This window comes from Bos javanicus, chromosome 28 (assembly GCF_032452875.1).
Source record: "Bos javanicus breed banteng chromosome 28, ARS-OSU_banteng_1.0, whole genome shotgun sequence".
NCBI classification, from domain to species: Eukaryota; Metazoa; Chordata; class Mammalia; order Artiodactyla; family Bovidae; genus Bos; species Bos javanicus.
Window position 1 is genome coordinate 10,683,879 of NC_083895.1, and position 19,396 is coordinate 10,703,274.

The following is a 19,396-nucleotide window of genomic DNA, read 5'->3' on the forward strand; positions in this document are numbered from 1 at the left end:
ACCCAGGTCTCCCACATCGCAGGCGGATTCTTTACCAGCTGAGCCACAGGGGAAGCCCAATTTTTTTTTGACAGATCATTAATTGTAACATAAAACATAGATCACACTATACTATGTCTCAACTTCACTAGAAATCCAAGATTCACTCTTAAGTTCAAAAAATAATATCTGAATAGATATTATGTTCTGTTCAACTACATAGGATATAAAAACTTGTAAGACACACTCTCATTCTCTAAAGAGCTTAGTCAGTTTTCCATGTAAAAAGCGTAGATGCCAAAAATGAAATAGTAAAAGCTCATCAAATATTACAAAAAGATGCCTCTGAGTCTATTTTTTATTTAATGTATTTGTATTTGTTTTTAGTTATAAAGTATATTATTATTGTTAAAAAAAAAAGACCCCACAAAATTATATAAAGTAAAAAATTAAAGTCGCCTCCTATCCTACTTCCCAGATCTTAGCATTATGTCACACATTATATTTCTTTTTCCATTTTATTAAGAAAAATTTCAAACACAGAGAATATTATGGCCCATACAAATCCAAATAAAAGTGAACTTCATACAAGAATTTCACTTATTTGTAAGAGAAGATATAAATACTTACCATCCCCTATTTTTTGAAAGTTCTGCTCTTTGAAAGAGATTCAGGAGATGTGAAACTGTCACTTCTGAACTAAAGTGTTGTTTGAAAACCTAGAGAGAAAAAAATAACCATGGGTAAATTTTTACTTGCTTCAAATATGGTGCTTATTAAACTTAAAAAAATTATGAATTATAAAGAATTTATCCCCCCCCAAAAAAGAGAATTTATCTCCCAAGAATCCCAAATTTACAAGTTTAAAATCCCATAATTTAAAAGTTGTATGTGAGCAGTTTCTCAAATGTGGCACTCAGGAGCCAATTTCCCATGAACCTCGGGAATTTACTATTAATAAAAAGCACTTTTCCATTTTAAAAGAACTTCCAGATATATAAAGCTGTGTAATCTAACTACTCCTATGTGCTCTCCCCAATTAAAAGTCTGTGATCTCAACAGAACTATTTCCAAAAAAGAATAATTTACAAATATATTCCTGCCTAGAGGTGATTCGTGTGAGAAGGGTAAGTAAATATTGACAAGCAAAACATGCACTTCCATGCACAACAAAGTCACTCACCTCAAAAGCACTTACAGCCGACAAAACAACATCCACACTGTCATCACCCAATCGGGTTAAAATGGCTTCTTTTATGAAAGACTCATCGATACTCTCCTGAACAATGGGGAAAAATTAATTTAGTTGTTGCTATAATCTCGAGACTTTAAATTAGAAAGGAAGTATGGTTTTGTGAAAGGCATTCCAGAATTCCAGTCAAGGAACACAGGCTCTGCTGCCCCTGGTGCAAATTCAAAACTAAGCACACATGAATTGAATTTGCACTGAACTAGTACTCTTGCCTGGAAAATCCCATGGACGGAGAAGCCTGGTAGGCTGCAGTCCATGGGGTCGCTAAGAGTCAGACACGACTGAGCGACTTCACTTTCACTTTTCACTTTCATGCATTGGAGAAGGACATGGCAACTCACTCCAGTGTTCTTGCCTAGAGAATCCCAGGGATGGGGGAGGCCTGGTGGGCTGCCGTCTATGGGGTCACACAGAGTCGGACACGACTGAAGCGACTTAGCAGCAGCAGGCCATCTCTAGAAGTCCTTTTTAGATGAATAATTGTTTGGTACAAACTTTTTCCAGTTTCCACTGAAAATATAACATGTATGATTGAAATGCAATTTTTATTTTGTAAAAATGAGAGAAAACCTACATATTGGGAGTGCAGAGATTACAGAACGAGACTGTCTAGGTTGAAATCCCAGCTTTACCACTGGACAAGCTATGAGATCTTGAGTAAGTTACATAACCTTCCTAAGCCTCATTATTCTCATCTATAACACAGGGCTAATAACAAACAGTACATCCCTCAAAAGGCTGCTACAGGATCAAATAATACATATCAATGCTTAAAACAGTGCCTTAGACATCAGCAGTGTTAAAATTAAGCATATTAATTTTCATAGTTTTTATAAGGATGATGACATGCACTCTGCCAAAAAAAGTTCATGTTTTTCTTTTAAATTATGAAAGAAAATAAAACAAAATCATTCACAACAAAAATGTAAGACTCCTTAAGAAATAGAGGAAAACCACAGAATGGGAAAGACTAGAGGTCTCTTCAAGAAAATTAGAGATACCAAGGGAACATTTCATGCAAAGATGGGCTCGATAAAGGACAGAAATGGGATGGACCTAACAGAAGCAGAAGATATTAAGAAGAGGTGGACAGAATACACAGAAATACTGTACAAAAAAGATCTTCATGACCAAGATAATCACGATGGTGTGACACTCACCTAGAGCCAGACATCCTGGAATGTGAAGTCAAGTGGGCCTTAGAAAGCATCACTATGAGCAAAGCTAGTGGAGGTGATGGAATTCCAGTTGAGCTACTTCAAATCCTGAAAGATGATGCTGTGAAAGTGCTGCACTCAATATGCCAGCAAATTTGGAAAACTCAGCAGTGGCCACAGGACTGGAAAAGGTCAGTTTTCATTCCAATCCCAAAGAAAGGCAATGCCAAAGAATGCTCAAACTACCGAACAATTGAACTCATCTCACATGCTAGTAAAGTAATGCTCAAAATTCTCCAGCCAGGCTTCAGCAATATGTGAACTGTGAACTTCCGGATGTTCAAGTTGATTTTAGAAAAGGCAGAGGAACCAGAGATCAAATTGCCAACATCTGCTGGATCATCAAAAAAGCAAGAGAGTTCCAGAAAAACATCTATTTCTGCTTTATTGACTATGCCAAAGCCTTTGACTGTGTGGATCACAGTAAACTGTGGAAAATTCTGAAAAAGATGGGAATACCAGACCACCTGACTTGCCTCTTGAGAAACCTATATGCAGGTCAGGAAGCAACAGTTAAACTGGACATGGAACAACAGACTGGTTCCAAATAGGAAAAGGAGTACTTCCAGGCTGCATATTGTCACCTTGCTTATTTAACTTATATGCAGAGTACATCATGAGAAACACTGGGCTGGAGGAAGCACAAGCTGGAATCAAGCCTGCCGGGAGAACTATCAATAACCTAAGATACGCAGATGACACCACCCTTATGGCAGAAAGTGAAGAGGAACTAAAAAGACTCTTGATGAAAGTGAAAGAGGAGAGTGAAAAAGTTGGCTTAAAGCTCAACATTCAGAAAATGAAGATCATGGCATCAGGTCCCATCACTTCATGGGAAATAATATGGGGAAACAGTGGAAACAGTGTCAGACTTTATTTTTTGGGCTCCAAAATCACTGCAGATGGTGACTGCAGCCATGAAATTAAAAAACACTTACTCCTTGGAAGGAAAGTTATGACTAACCTAGATAGCATATTGAAAAGCAGAGACATTACTTTGCCAACAAAGCTCCATCTAGTCAAGGCTATGGTTTTTCCAGTGGTCATGTATGGATGTGAGAGTTGGACTATGAAGAAAGCTGAGCGCTGAAGAATTGATGCTTTTGAACTGTGGTGTTGGAGAAGACTCTTGAGAGTCCCTTGGACTGCAAGGAGATCCAACCAGTCCATTCTAAAAGAGATCAGTCCTGGGTGTTCATTGGAAGGGCTGATGCTAAAGCTGAAACTCCAGTACTTTGGCCACCTCACTCGAAGAGTTGACTCATTGGAAAAGACTCTGATGCTGGGAGGGATTGGGGGCAGGAGGAGAAGGGGACGACAGAGGATGAGATGGTTGGATGGCATCACTGACTCGATGGACGTGAATCTGAGTAAACTCTAGGAGTTGGTGATGGACAGGGAGGCCTGGCATGCTGTGATTCATGGGGTTGCAGAGTTGGACATGACTAAGCAACTGAACTGAACTGAACCCAATTGAATATAGCTCTCCCTGTAGGTGGTTAAAAAAAAAAAAGTAAATAATCCTATAGAAGAAAAATGTAGATCAGAAGGGAAGGTTGGGAGAGAAAAAGTAAAATCCTTCAAATCCACAAAACTAAGTCAAAGTATAATGTCAAATTTTCCTCAAAAGCTAACAAGTAGCCCAATAGCTCAATCTGGAATTCGAGAACAGAACCTACTTGTGTCCAGACATTAATGGAGAAGTGAAAGGAAATCAATGCACGCGAAGACAGACATTAACTGCAATTACAGTACCTAAGCCTGTAAGTTGAACGTACGTATACACTGCCCTTCACTGAAAAACTAACAAATCCAGGGTAGGACTGGATTAAGAGTAAAAGAAGGATGCGAATGACTTCAAGAATATTAGGAGATTTCAGGAACTCCTTTCTTATTCTACTCACTGAAATCTTCCTATTACAACAAAGAACAGTACTCACTGAGTTTACTTATCCAACCAGTCAGTAAGACAAATCTAGCAGCGATTTATGAAAGAAACATAATTTGTACCAGATCAGGAATGAATCAAGCAAAGCAGTATTTTTCAAATATGAGTACATCAACCATTTTCAAAAGTAAGTATAACTGTTTAAAAATCTAAATTAGAACATTTTCAAAATATTTATAAAGTTGTAAGTTAAAAGCTAAAAAAAAAAAAAAGTCATGAATAAATTTAAAGCAGTAATTATGATTAGCTGAAATTAAATTTTACGTGCAATATGAATCTGGTTTTAATGGCCACGACACAAGTTTATAGAGTTCAGCCTGTTCACACTGCTATGTGCTGTGAAGAAATGAATTTCTCCCACTGTTTTTCTCTAGTCCAAAAATTTCCCAAATATGCAAGCGGTAGAGCATGAGGTGATTTTAGATATTACATAGATGCACATTCTTATTTCCAACTGTACTAACTATAATAAAATGTACATACAATTAGCACTTCAAACTCATGATGTAAAAGCTATGTGAAACAGATGAAGAGGATAAAGAAGTACAAGCCTACTAGGCATAAATTCAGTAAGTTACAAGCAGTTAATTCATAGCACAGGGAATATGGTCAATATTTTATATTTACTTTGCATGAAGCATAACCTATAAAAATACTGAATTACTAAGCTGTTCACATGAAATATAATACCGTACCTGAAACTATTACAACATTGTTGGTTAATCGGCTATACCCCAAAACAAAATTAGAAGTTAAAAAAAAAAAGAAATATAATACTTAAATCAACCATTATTGTTGTAGCTTAGTCACTAAATCATGTCCGACTCCTTTGTGACCCCATGGACTGCAGCCCACAAGGCTCCTCTGTCCAGTGGATTTCTTGGGCAAGAATATGGAAGTGGGCTGCCATTTCCTTCCCCACGCCATCTTCCCAACCCAGGGATCAAACCCAAGTCTCCTTCATCGGCAAGCAGATTCTTTTACCACTGAGCCACCATGAAGCCCCAATCCACCATATTTTAAGAAAACAAACAATCAAGGCTATGTGAAAAGCAGTGAGTCCATTTAAAAGAAGCTACAAAATAACATCAGTTGTAAGCTAATACAGCAAAAAAATGTTGCTGAATGACTAAAGTTTGGAAAATACCACTCTACTCAAATCACTGCAAAGTCTTTGTAAAATACTATTTGGGTATAAAAGCTTTATTTACAAATTACGTCAGCTTCTGTACTTAAATTTTAAACACAAATGAGACTGGCAGGTACCAAAACTGAACAGGGTCCCAAAAGCTATCATTCTGATATCCTCAAATATGTTCATGTTAAGTAAGACTGTCAAATTCAAATTTCAAAACTGAAAACTCAGATAATTTGTGACCCTCTATAAATTCATCCCTAATACCAGTTTGAAAAACTCTCAATTAAAGCTAACCTAATCATCTGCAATGTGGAAACATATTGATAACAAATTGCTACTAGGACATGAAAGTCGCTCAGTCGTGTGCGATTCTTTGCGACTCCCTGGATTATACAGTCTATAGAATTTTCCAGGCCAGAATACTGAAGTGGGTTGCCTTTCCCTTCTCCAGAGGATCTTCCCAACCCAGGGATTGAACCCAGGTCTCCCACATTGCATGTGGATTCTTTACCAGCTAGGACATATACAGGTTAAAAATGGTGGCTTCCAGTACGTATGGTCCTAAATCTTTGTCCAATGAACTCGCATCTGCTTTATTAGCTTTACCTCTATAATTAAACAATATTGATTCTAGGTGGTAACTTCAATTTCTTACTCTAGAATTACACTGTTCATCTCAAGGATAAAAACATCAAAAATCAAAGCTATTTGACACAAACCTCTGGTGTTGTCATGACATTTTTCAGATGATTAATGGCCAGAAGTCTCACAGGAGCAAGCGGATGATTCAGACTGAGCATCAGGGAGGTATCAGAATCTGCTAAAAACTATAGGATTCATCACAATTAGCAAATGATCTCACCATTAAATCTGAGCAGCATATAATCAAGAACCAAAGAAAACCACACCACGCTGACATATTCAATAACCATCTAATTTCAGAAAGCAAAATGTAAAGTAAACCAAAAGTAAAGAGTAAAGCAAAATCTTTGCCTCCAAAACACAGTATGATTTGTAAATAGATACAAAAATCTGTACTGTGAATGCTGTGATTTCGTGTATGCTGTTGCTGCTAAGTGGCGTCAGTCGTGTCCAACTCTGTGCGACCCCACAGACGGCAGCCCACCAGGCTCCCCGTCCCTGGGATTCTCCAGGCAAGAACACTGGAGTGGGTTGCCATTTCCTTCTCCAATGCATGAGAGTGAAAAGTGAAAGGGAAGCCGCTCAGTCGTGTCCAACTCTTAGCGACCCCATGGACTACAGCCCACCAGGCTCCTCCACCCGTGGGATTTTCCAGGCAAGAGTACTGGAGTGGGATTTCGTTTATAGTTGTGTCTAGATGTAGGTTTAAATCCGTGAAGTAACTTATGAAGTGATTCTGTGTTCTTTATGTATGTCTGATGGCAAGGTGAAAAACACCTAAGATAAACCACTGGGTATTAGCACCTAAATGAAAATATGTATCAAAAAAATTGATCACTTAAGAGGGACTGCATTTCATCTATTAAGAAAATGATGTGACACTGGAGTTGTTGACAACTTCATTTATTTATGTAATTAGACTAAGAAGGAAGTCTATCAACCTGTGATCTGGAAATGAAATACCACTAAAGATGAAAGTCTAATTATGGAAGAGAAAAACCAAAACAATCACATTTCTCTTCATAACATTTGTTTTCAAGGCAAACAATAAGAACTACATAAATGTCTAACTTCTAGCATAAAGACTTGGGGCAAATTGTCCCTAGAAAATTTCTGAAGTCCGAACATAATCATGAAATAAAATCTATTTCCCTTTTCCTAATCAATGACTTAAATAGCCACATGTGGCTGGTGGGTGCTGTGCTAAGAAGTGAAGATGCAGGAGAAAGATAAGGATCTCTAGGAATCTAAGTTAGGCCATCTTTTGGTGATTGCTAATGAGCATTAGACATAAAATTTCCAAATAACACTTTTCCTGAAATAAGCATCAGGTTCACAGTTATTTAAAAATTACTGTACCTTTCTGCAATTACTTAATTCCTGCCTCAGAGTCTTACTTCTGGTAACTAAGGCAAACTGAGTAAATCTTCTCTCTCCATGGAACTTCTCAAACAGAGGAGTGAAGTAGCAAATTTCCTTCCCAAGCTCTTCAAATAATCCCATGAATATCCGTGTCACAAATCCCCTGAAGAAAAAGTTACCTGATACTTTCCTCCACTTGTAGAAAGAGAGATAAATTGGTGAAAAAGCTCCTGCTTTTTCAGGTCTGTAATTTCCTTTAGGCGTTCCTCTAGCACAGCATCTAATGTTTTGGGGTATCTGGGATGAAATTAAAGAGTCAGTTCATTATTCTTAATAAAGTTATTAACTACACAGACCATCCAGGTATAAAAGGAAAAAATTTAACTTTTTAAAAAATTACTGAGATTAAGACTCAAATTTTTGACAAACGGAATATGTAAAACCAAATGACACTAATTGAGTTTGTTATTATGACTATTTCAACAACAGTCTATATAAAAAATTATACTCTCCATAGTCCCCATACCTTTATTCCCTCTTATATTTCAAATATATTTAAATCCTATAATTGTCCCTTCCTGAAAGGTAGAAAAGAAAAACAATCCCTTTATAATTCCTTCACTTTATTAAGTAACTTGTAAATCATCTCTTTATAAAACCAGAGGTACACATTAATAAGTGCACACACACACATATACACACAGCTTACCTGCTTTCTAAAAGTCTGATAAGTGGAAGAAACTGTTCATTAAGCAAAGATACTTTATCAGAATCCACTTTGTCCTGGGAACTATATGAAATATACTCTTCAAAAAGAAGGCTGCAAAACAAAACAAATACTAGCAGGCATGAGAGTTACTATGTATTGAACCCTACTACATACTACGTGCTTTAGAATGTATTATCTCTGTCAGACCTCCACAGGGTAAAAATTAGATTAATTTTACAGGTACAAAAACTCGGACTAAGAAGTCTTCTAATTTGCCTGAAGTTAAACAAGAAGAGCAACAAGAGGCAATACTCAGTGAGCACTGCTACTGCTGCTAAGTCACTTCAGTCGTGTCCGACTCTGTGCGACCCCATAGACGGCAGCCCACTAGGCTCCCCTGTCCCTGGGGTTCTCCAGGCAAGAACACTGGAGTGGGTTGCCAGTTCCTTCTCCAGTGAGCACTATTATATCATAAAAAGTGGAGCACAGTGTTCAAGCCCTGTCTGAATCCACAGCCAAGCTCTCAACAGTACTTTGCATATTTAACCTCATTTAATTCACAAGCCAACATGGGAGCAGGGTGCACAAATAACACACCCTGTAGACAGGTACCTGCCCAACGATACACAATGACAAAACCATATCCACACAGCCTGACCTTCAGAACTTACTACTCTACTTGCCTGGAGGTGATAAGAGGAAGGATTTAACTTATGTCTGGGCTTCCCTTGGTGGCTCAGATGGTAAAGAATCTGCCTGCACTGCAGGAGACCCAGGTTCAATCCCTAGGGTTGGGAAATCACCTGGAGAAGGAAATGGCAACCCACTCCAGTACTCTGGCCTGGAGAATTCCATGGACAGAGGAGCCTGGCGGGCTATAGCCCATGGGGTCACAAAGAGTGACTGAGCAACTAACACCTCCACTTTTTTTCTGACTACTATGACTACATTCTTTTCATTGTATCAAGTTGCCCTTCTACTAAGAAAAGAAAATGGGAGACTCTCAACTATCTTTACTTAGTGGTTTAAGTTTCTTAATGACATTTACTGATTACCAACTGTGATATATTGTTTCTTGCATTTTGGTCCACTTAGTACGAGGAAATTTTAAACAACCACAAATTACATTTAATATAACCCAAATTTATCTTCACTATTAACTCTGCATGATCACATATATACATTAAAGATAAACAAGAGAAATTACTTCTTTTCTGTTGCCACAATCACTTGACTAAGTACTTACAATTAGATGAACATGGACAAAGCAAAAAATACATTATAAAGGGATACTGGAAAACTGTTAACCAACCCTGAGAAGTATACTTAGCCACAGAAATACAAATATCAAAAGCATGTCAAAAGTAAGAGCTTACCCAGCCAACAAATGGTCTAAGTTGTTCTTCAGCGATATATTTGTAAGTATGGCTTCTAAGAGTCTCCTATAGACTTGACCATCCATCTCTTCAGTTTCTTCTCCTTAGCATACATAACAAATTAAAATTGACTGGAGAAAAATGTTTTTGCATGTGCATGCTATTAGGTTTTTTATAGCAGAAAATCTTTCTACAGGAATAACTTTAAGACATATATCCACATCCAGCTTTATACCTATTTTCAAGTGTACTTCACCTATTTGGTCATTTGTATCTTTTAAAATCATTTTGTATACATCACTCTCATTTATCCTTTACTTGAAATCCTCTAAATTTTTTGAAAACAAGTACTATCATGCCTCTCTCATTAATGAAACAGAAGTCCAAAGAATACAGTCTTTCCCCAAGCCACATTACAAGCGGTGGAGCTGGGACCTGAATCTACACTTCAATAAACTACCTGAATACAGGCTACACTTTCATCTCAATGCCTCCTTACTGAAGCAAGAGCTGTCATCTTCCATTATGTAAGAATGAATGTTGGCCCTGACTTCATTACTCACCATCTGAACAGGAAATGTACCCTTTCTTTTGTGCTAGTCATGTTTCTAAAACTCATGTTTAAATTGAGATTGGGTTAAGTAAACCTTGTTTTCCAATAAATGGATGTAACTTTAGAGACAACTTTCTTAGAACGTCTTTCTTAGTCTAGTAGCAACAGCACCAAGAATGTCTTCCTTGTCTTTCCATATTTATTGAAAGGCGAAAAACATATACTGCAAATAATCACCTTCTAATTAACTTCTGGGCTTTTTTTAAATCTGGATTTTCACACATGAGATTTTTCATCTTATATTTTCAATGACTCAAGAGAGAAAAACTTTTTCGGGCAACTAGATATTTATTATAAAGGAATCACTAAAGTTTATTAAATATCTAAATGAAAAGGGAAAGTTTGACTCAACAATGTGTTTTAACTATTTTAAAGTAATTCCATCATCTTTTTTCATGTAGAAACATGTAAAAGAACACATATTAAAAAAAAGTACTATCTAGAGGGTGTCACAGAGTAAAGTCTGAAAAACGAATATTGTATATTAACACATACATGTGGAATCTAGAAAAATTGTATAGATGATCTTGTTTGCAACAGAAACAGAACAGATATAGATAACAAATGTATGGATACCAAGGGGGAAAGGCGGCAGGTGGGAGGAACTGGGAGACTGGGACTGACACATACACACTGTTGACCCTATGTATAAAACAGGTAACTAATTGGAAGGACTGATGCTGAAGCTGAAACTCCAGTACTTTGGCCACCTCATTCGAAGAGTTGACTCATTGGAAAAGACTCTGATGCTGGGAGGGATTGGGGGCAGGAGGAGAACGGGACGCCAGAGGATGAGATGGCTGGATGGCATCACTGACTCGATGGACGTGAGTCTGAGTGAACTCCGGGAGTTGGTGATAGACAGGGAGGCCTGGCGTGCTGTGATTCATGGGGTCGAAAAGAGTCGGACACGACTGAGCGACTGAACTGAACTGAATGAGAACCTGGGCTTCGCTCATAGCTCAGTTGGTAAATCGTCTGCCTGCAATGAAGGAGTCCCACTTTCGATTCCTGGGTCGGGAAGATCCCCTGGAGAAGGAAATGGCAACCCACTCCAGTATTCTTGCCTGGAGAATCCCATGGACAGAGGAGCCTGACAGGCTACAATCCACAGGATCACAAGAGTCATACACGACTTAGCAACTAAACCACCACCACCAATGAGAACCTACTGTATACATAAGGAACTCTATTTAATGCTCTGTGGTAACCTGAAGGGAATCCAAAAGGATATAGGTACAGTTATAACTGATTCATTTTGCTGTACAGGAGAAACTAACACAGCACTGTAAAGCAACTTTACTTCAATAAAAATTAATTTAAAAAAATACTGAGTGTATTACTCAATTAACAAGGTTCTCCCTTCAACCAATCTGCTCCCCACCCTAAATGTTTCTCATGTCAGAAAAACAGACAAATTACACAAAAAGAGTTGGACAGCAGAAAACTCTAGATATCTAAAAGATATTAACCAGGGTGTGATTTTTATCTTAAGAAAATTAAATATGAGAAAGTAAGTTTTTGGACACAACATGTAAAACCATTTACCTGTAATCTGATTAATCATGGAGACGACCAGGTGGGGAAGCATGTACCGCAGAAGAGGACTAATGTCGTATGTTTCAGAAATCCCATGAAGTAGTGTAATAAGATTAGGAACATTACACAAGTGTGGAAATGGCCTTTGAAGAAACAAGGACGTAAGATGTTGACTTTACATGTTAGAAGACAATGAATGGCAATTTTTAAAAATAGCATAAAATTTATCCTATGAAAAAAACTACTCAAAATAACTTCATTCACCTCCAATTATCATCATTCACAATTCAATTGTACGTACTTTTTCCCCAGGCTCTCAGGCTTCTGTCTCTGAAGGAGCACTATCAAGCAACTCAATCCATCCTTGATCAGAGAGGGAATTCTGATCAGTGTTCTGATAATCTGTGAAGCCAAGGAGTTAACGAAGGTATCTTCCATGGTCACTTTCACGGAAATCTGACATATTATCATGTATGTTGCAGCTCTGTAATCTGGTAAAGATGATTTCAATCCCTGAATATTTTTTAAAATATAAGGAAAAGCGACAAACTATGTTATTTTAGCCTACTGGAAAATGTTACTCTACTTTGACAAATTCCAAGTGTCATAAATTAGAGATGAATACAACCTAATGCACACTGAGAGTCAACACTCCTCGGAAGTGAAAAATCAAGATGCTGGCCCCCTTTCCTGAGGGGACATGGAAATGAGACAAGACTCTCGGATGACAGAAGGGATCTCAGAAGGTCTCCTAACTCAAACATCCACTACACATGCTAAAAGGAGCAAAGGAGTCTTCTTTTATTTGCAAACATCCACCTGTGTAAGGGAGACTTCAGAAACAAAACAGTATCTGATTAAAGACAATAATTTGGGGACTCTGGTGGGGGGGCTTTTGCAGTTCGTCTATGGGGGACCTGGAAAGGCAGGAGGCTATGAGGCACTCGGGCAGGAGAAACATCAAGAAGTCAATACAAAAGGAATGAAAAGAGAGCCTCTGCCTTGAAGAAATTTTCTAATTCATTCTCTTTTAAAAACAATTTCACTTTTTTTTTTTTCTCAAAGATTTTCTGATTTAGACCATTTTTTAAAGCCTTTACTACATCTGTTACTATATTGCTTCTGTTTTGGGTTTTTTGGCCACAAGGCATGTGGAATCTTAGCTCCCTGACCAGGGACTGAATCTGCACCCTCTGGGTTGGAGGGCCAAATCTCAACCACTGGACCAGTCAGGAAGTCCCCAACGTTCATTCTTAAGGAGCTTCCTAACCAAGATTCCACTCTGCTAAGTTTTTAAGAAGTCATCTTTTTTACCTAAAAATTAAATTTCATAAACCATCTGAAATAAACTGCCAATGTAAAAACATTTATGCCTAAGTGAAATTTTCAAAAGCAAGAAAATTTCTTCCAGTACAAAATAATCTATTTTACACATAAGCAGGGCCAAACCTTTTGAATATATGGAAACAGCTTGGCAACTATATTGTCGGATAAGTTCTCGGCAGCCACCAGAGCAGACACGATGGTAGAGGCATAGAAAGTTAAGAGCACCCTCAACTGACTGGAACTCCCAGGATACTCAGCAAAAACCTGGAACAAAATCCACAAACCAAACACATTCAGGAGTGAAAAGCTAATGAGATATAAGTATAAAAATATTTATAGCTCTCAAGTACTTCAGGCTGACACTAATTTTACCATATTAGACAAATACATTTAACAGTTCAATTAAACATGGCAAGAATAAACAAGCTTTCTGACATTTTTAGACGGTGTCTTTGTTTAAACAGTCATTGTAAAGACTTTGGTAAGGAAGACAATAATTTATTTTTGCAGAAAAACAGCTTTGATGATGAAAGACTGATCAAGCTGCTCATCAGAAAAGATGAAGAAAAGAGGAGATCACTTAACAAAAGGCACTTCTTCAAAGTCCCACTATTACTACAAACGGCCATTTGCTTTCTCCAGGCCGAGGAAACAACCTTCTAATGGAATCACACGTTCATGAAACAGTGTACTACTCACCTTCACAGATTTTGTCACCAGACTACAAATGAAATCCATGAAGCCAAGATCTCTGTAGCAGTGGGTAACCAAAGTTCCTTTAGCTAAGGGCACTCCAGATTGCTGTTACAGACAGGAAGAACCAACTGTTAACTAAGGATAATTCACCAACTCATCATTTAAGTACCTACCAAAGTAACAGCTTCAAACTGCTACAGTTCATTAATACAAAATATAGTCTTCCATTATAACTGGTGGTAAAGAAGAGATTAACATATAAAATTGTGCAAACTTAAGAAATTCAAAAGAGAAGGGCCAGCAATGTGTGTGGAGGTACTTAGTGAAAAATGGTTACTTATCATGTGTTGCATTTTGATATGTATTTATCTAAATCCAGATTCTCTAGGTTCTTCGTAACTCTACCATTTAGACTTGGTTTTTCAGTCAATGGGGTATGGTTTTGTCACTGCTTTACAGTAACACTAGTAACAGAAATAGACCAGGAACCCAGTCAACTTATACTGCTCTTCCCATGACCTAGCACTGGGCATGGCACATATAAGTGCTCAATAAATTTTGAATAGATCAATGAAAAGATAATTTGCAGCAAATTGTAATAGATAAGTGTGGTTTGGATACCCGAAACAAGTGTGTCTAGAGAACAGCAGGGTCTGTGTGTAGATTAGGGAAAAAAATAATGTTACTAGCAAAATGAGTAAAAGTTTGATAGGCTTTACAACAGATTGGCCTTCTCTTCCTGAATATTCTTTAAATGCTTTACATCCAAATTCTTTTCTTCTTTAATTAAAATTCCCATTCCTTTCTCTTTACTATTCTGATCATGGACGACCTGACATCAACCAGAAAGTTACTCATTCCAAGGTCACAGCCTATTAGCCTACTTTCATCCCATTTGCTGCCTGCTGGCCCAAATCACCACTCAACATTTAAAAAATTCTTGCTAACAACATACATCTACTTTCTTTACTATAGTTACAAACAAGGTGGTAATGGCAAGTCAGTTTTTTTCCTACAAAATTACACTATCTGATCTCAGCCAGAGCCTTCCTGTAAGGCAATCATCCTATTATTTATCTGTAAATTAATTCTTAGCATCTTCTTCACAATAATAATTTCCTGACGTCCTTCAAGTCTTTTTTTTTTTTTTTTTACTTTTTCTAAGTATTTTATGCTTTTCTTCACCTGGCTTTTTTAAGCTTTTCAGTTCCAAAATTCTAAATGCCAGACAGCATAGTATAATGGAAAGACAAGCTTTAGAATCAGATCTAGATTCAAATCTTGACTCTGCCACTTTAGAGCTGCTTGAACTTTGGTGAGTAACTTAATTCTCTGAGCCTGTTATTCATCTGTAAAAAGTTTTTTTTGTGTGAGAATCAAAGATAATAAAATACAAACTGCCTATTCTACTATCACATACCAAACAAAAGCCAGCTATTATTCATACTAACCAGCTGTTTTACCATACTTTCAAATGGAAGCTAGGAAATAAAAGTGATGGAGGTAATACTTGGTGTACTCTTAGGAACACCAATGGCTTTATTTTTTCCAAATACCTTTAATGAAGCCTTGCAATTAATACAGATACATGTCATTCAACAATCATACCTTAATTGGTAATAACCAGAACCATTTGTGCTTTGAATTATTTATTTTTAGAAGCTGTATAACCCTCACAAATATTCTTGTCTCGTGGTATGGCAGAACACAAGCAATGAGGCTATCTTGATTATAAAGATGGATATGGAACCTGGAGAAAAAAGAAGCAAACAATTCAAACTGATACAAAACTAACAAGCATGTATTTCCTTATGTGCCCAAATGGTACATCAGTGACCTAAACCCACTTAAAACAACGATAAAATTAGAAGCAAGGTATAGCACACTTAAAGCACAGACATTAAAGTATTCAATAGGGTTGGCCAATTCTTATGCAGTAATATTTTTAAATATTCAATATCAAAATTGACATCCATTCACTTTTTCTCAACCTTAAAAAAACCCATTTATTACATTAACATGATTTTGGGATCACTGCAGTCAAACCAACAGAAAACCAAACTGGGTCAACTAGGCAACACTCAATTCCTCTCTGTTCTCCAAAGTTCACCTTCCACAGCTGTTTCCTCAGTTTACCTGACTATTAATATCATGATCCTAAAACCAGAAGACTAATTACATACAAAATCATATTGCCTTCTTTGAATACAAAAATTATGTAATTACAAGCATATTGAATTTGTCCATGAATTTTACAAAACTTGATATTGGTCATGCCACCTAATTAACATAAGAGTTTTATTAATTCTGTCAGATTCATTAAATCCTTTCTAGCCTTTAAGATATTCTTGCCTGGAAAATCCCATGGATGGAGGAACCTGGTAGGCTGCAGTCCATGGGGTCGCTAAGAGTTGGACACGACTGAGCGACTTCACTTTCACTTTTCACTTTCATGCATTGGAGGAGGAAATGGCAACCCACTCCAGTGTTCTTGCCTGGAGAATCCCAGGGACGGGGGAGCCTGGTGGGCTGCCGTCTACGGGGTCGCAAAGAGTCAGATCCGACTGAAGTGACTTAGCAGCAGCAGCAGCCTTTAAGATCTAAATCCTTTCCAGGCTTCTTTCTCAAGATGTTTTTCTTAATTCTCCCAGCCAAGTGATCCCTCTGTCTAAGCTCTCCTATCCCCTCTCTCTTATAGCACCACACCTCTTGCCTTTTATTAGTTCTGTATTAGGGCTTTAGTACTAGCCAAGACATCATTTCCTCCGTGAAGCTTTCTTCAACTACTTTAGGCATCACCATACACTCCCAAAACCTTGTATACACCCTTACTGTGGCATTTATTTCACAATGGTAAGAAAGGGCAGCATATTTATCCTTGTATTGAGCTTAATGTTTGCTAAATAAATAAGTTACATGAATAAATAAATGCAAAACCAAAGGCAAAAAGTACTCCTTACAATAATGATCTATTTGGGGGAAATTAAATGCTAGAAGACAGAGGGAAATAGTACAAATTTGACTCTTTTTTTGTCTGAAGAATCTAATGATGTGATAATCAGAAGATCCAGGTTAAACTATGTTTTCTCAGTGACTCACTGGCTTCCCTTAACCCCATGCCTCCAGTTAATGAAGTGGAAGCCTTTCTACTTTTAAAACATACATAAGAAAAAAATGTATTAACTATGATGTGATACCAATGTGATGTAAATAAATGAGAAAATAAACTGAGTAAACTTAAGACCATTTCAAAAGGAGATGAAAGATCAGGCCTTGGAAACAAATTTATATCACCGCTTACTAGTCATGTGGCTCTGCCAGCTTAACTTTCTACACCTGTTTTCTCAATTGTATAATGGGGATAAAAGAAGTACCTCCCCCATAGGAATGTTGTAAGCACTGAGGTAACACATACATGCTTACCATCCAGCCTGGTGTTAAGTGTTCCATACACATTAGCTATTACTGCTTTTCTTAAGTTATTATTCTCTTCCCAAGCCACCATTTTTGTTATTTTGGCAAGAAGTTCAATAACACTCATTGCCCCAAATATGCAGTAGCAATTTGTAATAGCGAAGTGACATAAGCCCCTTAGAACTAATGAGGTTAGACTTTACTCAAGATCTTCTAAAAAGTAGTTTTACTTTTCACTATCAATAAAAATGAGTTCAACATAGAAGGACATGCTTATCTCACCCAATACAAACTGTATTTATCTCAATATTTAAATTAATAAATGTTCTCATTACTTAAAAACATCAATGTTATCATCCCATAATTATTTCTGTAATTTCATTTGCTACCTGTGGATCAACCACTCCAGACACTTCTGTGCAGGCTTCAGCAGGAAGTAAGGAGACAAGTGAATAAGAAACAATGAAATGTTTTCATCCAGCTGTTTGTTCACTGCTTTGGTCTGAACGCTGCGCTCCAAGGTTTTTGCTAGCTGGCTGAACAACGGTGCTTCAAATTGCTCAAAGGAAGGATCAATTCCAAGCAGCTCTTCCAGGCCAGTGCATCCTAGGAAAACTCCAGTTTATTTAACAATTCTTAGCAAGTAAACTCACCTCGCACTTCTTTTACAGTTTTAGTTTTCTCTAACACTCTCTCTTTTAGAATAATACAGTCCCAAACATAGATTTCTATCCAACATAAAAAATAAATTTCATCTCACCAAGGAGAAGAAAAAGTATCTCGAGGCAGGGGGCCTTTTTTCTTTTTTTCCAATACAATTTCAGTACAATAACTAGGCCAGTCCTTGGAAGACCCCTCCCTGAGCCCCTAACCTCTGCTTCCTTTCTACACCTTAGATGACTCCCCGCAACCTTGGTGTGAAATTCAGATACGGCTACCTATACACATTTTATGTATCTAGAACGTAGTTATTTGCCATTCTCTTTCCCTTAACAACATAAGTCGAGTTAGCAAGTTACAAACCGCTAAGAGAGCGGATCAGAAAACACAGCAACATCCGGGTAACGCAAGCTTCCCAGGGCTTTTTCTAAGTTAAAAGGCAGCTCACCAATGGCAAAGGCGGTGTCTCTGTCGATGGTGGCCGCTTCCTTGGGGTCAAACAACAAAGAGGCAACTTCATCTCTAGATAAGAGACTGGAGTCACTCTGAGGGAGGGCGAGTCGTTGGAGCTGCTGCGCTAAGGACGTCATCGTTCACGTTGGCAGACTTCTAAAAACACAGGTTAAGAAACAGATCCACCGTGAGAACCCTCTACAAAATAGTAAGACGGCGTAACGGGCAAACAGCAAATGTCTCACGTATAAGCAACTTTCCTCCGCACGCAGCGCGGCTGCGGACACATCACCTGCTGTCCAGGAACCCCCAGACGCCAAACGTGCAAACCCTAAAGCAACAGCGATAATAGACAATGACATCCCCGAGGGCCGCGCCAAGCGTTTCTCAGCTCCAACTCCGCGGAGACTCGAAAAGCCGAGGACATCTTACCCTCCCCTGCATACCGCCCCGACTCACAGCCCCTGCTCACCCAGAGCTCGACTCTGGACTGGACTCAGAAGCCAATGAATCTTCACAGCAGCTCCCACATGGGTACCAAGAAGCCCAGCTCTCGGCCGGAAATGTAGAGCACGCCTCGCGCGAACTTCCGGTTTCAGGCACTACGGCAAGAGAAGAGGTACAAGCTTGCCGAAAAGTGAAACGATGACTCCGCCCCCAGGCGGCGAAGCCCCGCCCCTCCGCCGCGCGGTCCTGATCTGTTGGAGGCTTGAGGTCTGTACTTGGCTCGGTGCTGGGTCTCAGTTTCTGACTGGGCCTTTTGTGATCTTTGACGTTCCTTAGCAGGAGTCTATGGGGTCGCACAGAGTCGGACACGACTCAAGTGACTTAGCAGCAGCAGCAGTAGCAGCAGCAGCAGGAATCTTTCATTCAACATACTTATCCAGATTTTTACTACATACCGGCAGCATGGTGCAGTGGTTAAAACTGAACCATGCAGTCAGAGCCTGGGTTGATATACCCGCTCTAGGGTCTTTGGGCTGTGTGAGCTACACTGAATTCTCATCTCTCGGAGTTCGGTATCTCCTCTATAAAATGAAAACAGTCTGAGAATTTCATCAGATGACCTACT

At 38.3% G+C, this 19,396-nt stretch overlaps 1 protein-coding gene across 2 annotated transcripts in view; it reads right to left on the reverse strand.

Annotated features, from left to right (window-relative positions):
- Nucleotides 1-18,920, reverse strand: part of HEATR1 (HEAT repeat containing 1) — a 51,770-nt gene extending 32,850 nt beyond the window's left edge. The window contains exons 1-14 of one of the 2 annotated variants that reach the window (XM_061404920.1): nt 18,797-18,920; nt 18,320-18,477; nt 17,601-17,817; nt 15,406-15,547; nt 13,801-13,902; nt 13,225-13,365; nt 12,077-12,288; nt 11,785-11,918; nt 9,624-9,726; nt 8,248-8,358; nt 7,718-7,835; nt 6,254-6,361; nt 1,163-1,258; nt 610-698 (exon numbers count right to left, since the gene is read on the reverse strand). In XM_061404920.1, coding sequence (XP_061260904.1) covers nt 610-698; nt 1,163-1,258; nt 6,254-6,361; nt 7,718-7,835; nt 8,248-8,358; nt 9,624-9,726; nt 11,785-11,918; nt 12,077-12,288; nt 13,225-13,365; nt 13,801-13,902; nt 15,406-15,547; nt 17,601-17,817; nt 18,320-18,461 — 1,715 coding nt within the window. In that variant the 5' untranslated portion in view covers nt 18,462-18,477; nt 18,797-18,920. Of the gene's footprint in view, nt 1-609; nt 699-1,162; nt 1,259-6,253; nt 6,362-7,717; nt 7,836-8,247; nt 8,359-9,623; nt 9,727-11,784; nt 11,919-12,076; nt 12,289-13,224; nt 13,366-13,800; nt 13,903-15,405; nt 15,548-17,600; nt 17,818-18,319; nt 18,481-18,796 lie in introns of both variants that reach the window. The other variant, XM_061404919.1, reaches the window with a different exon arrangement.
- Nucleotides 18,921-19,396: the final 476 nt, after the last annotated feature.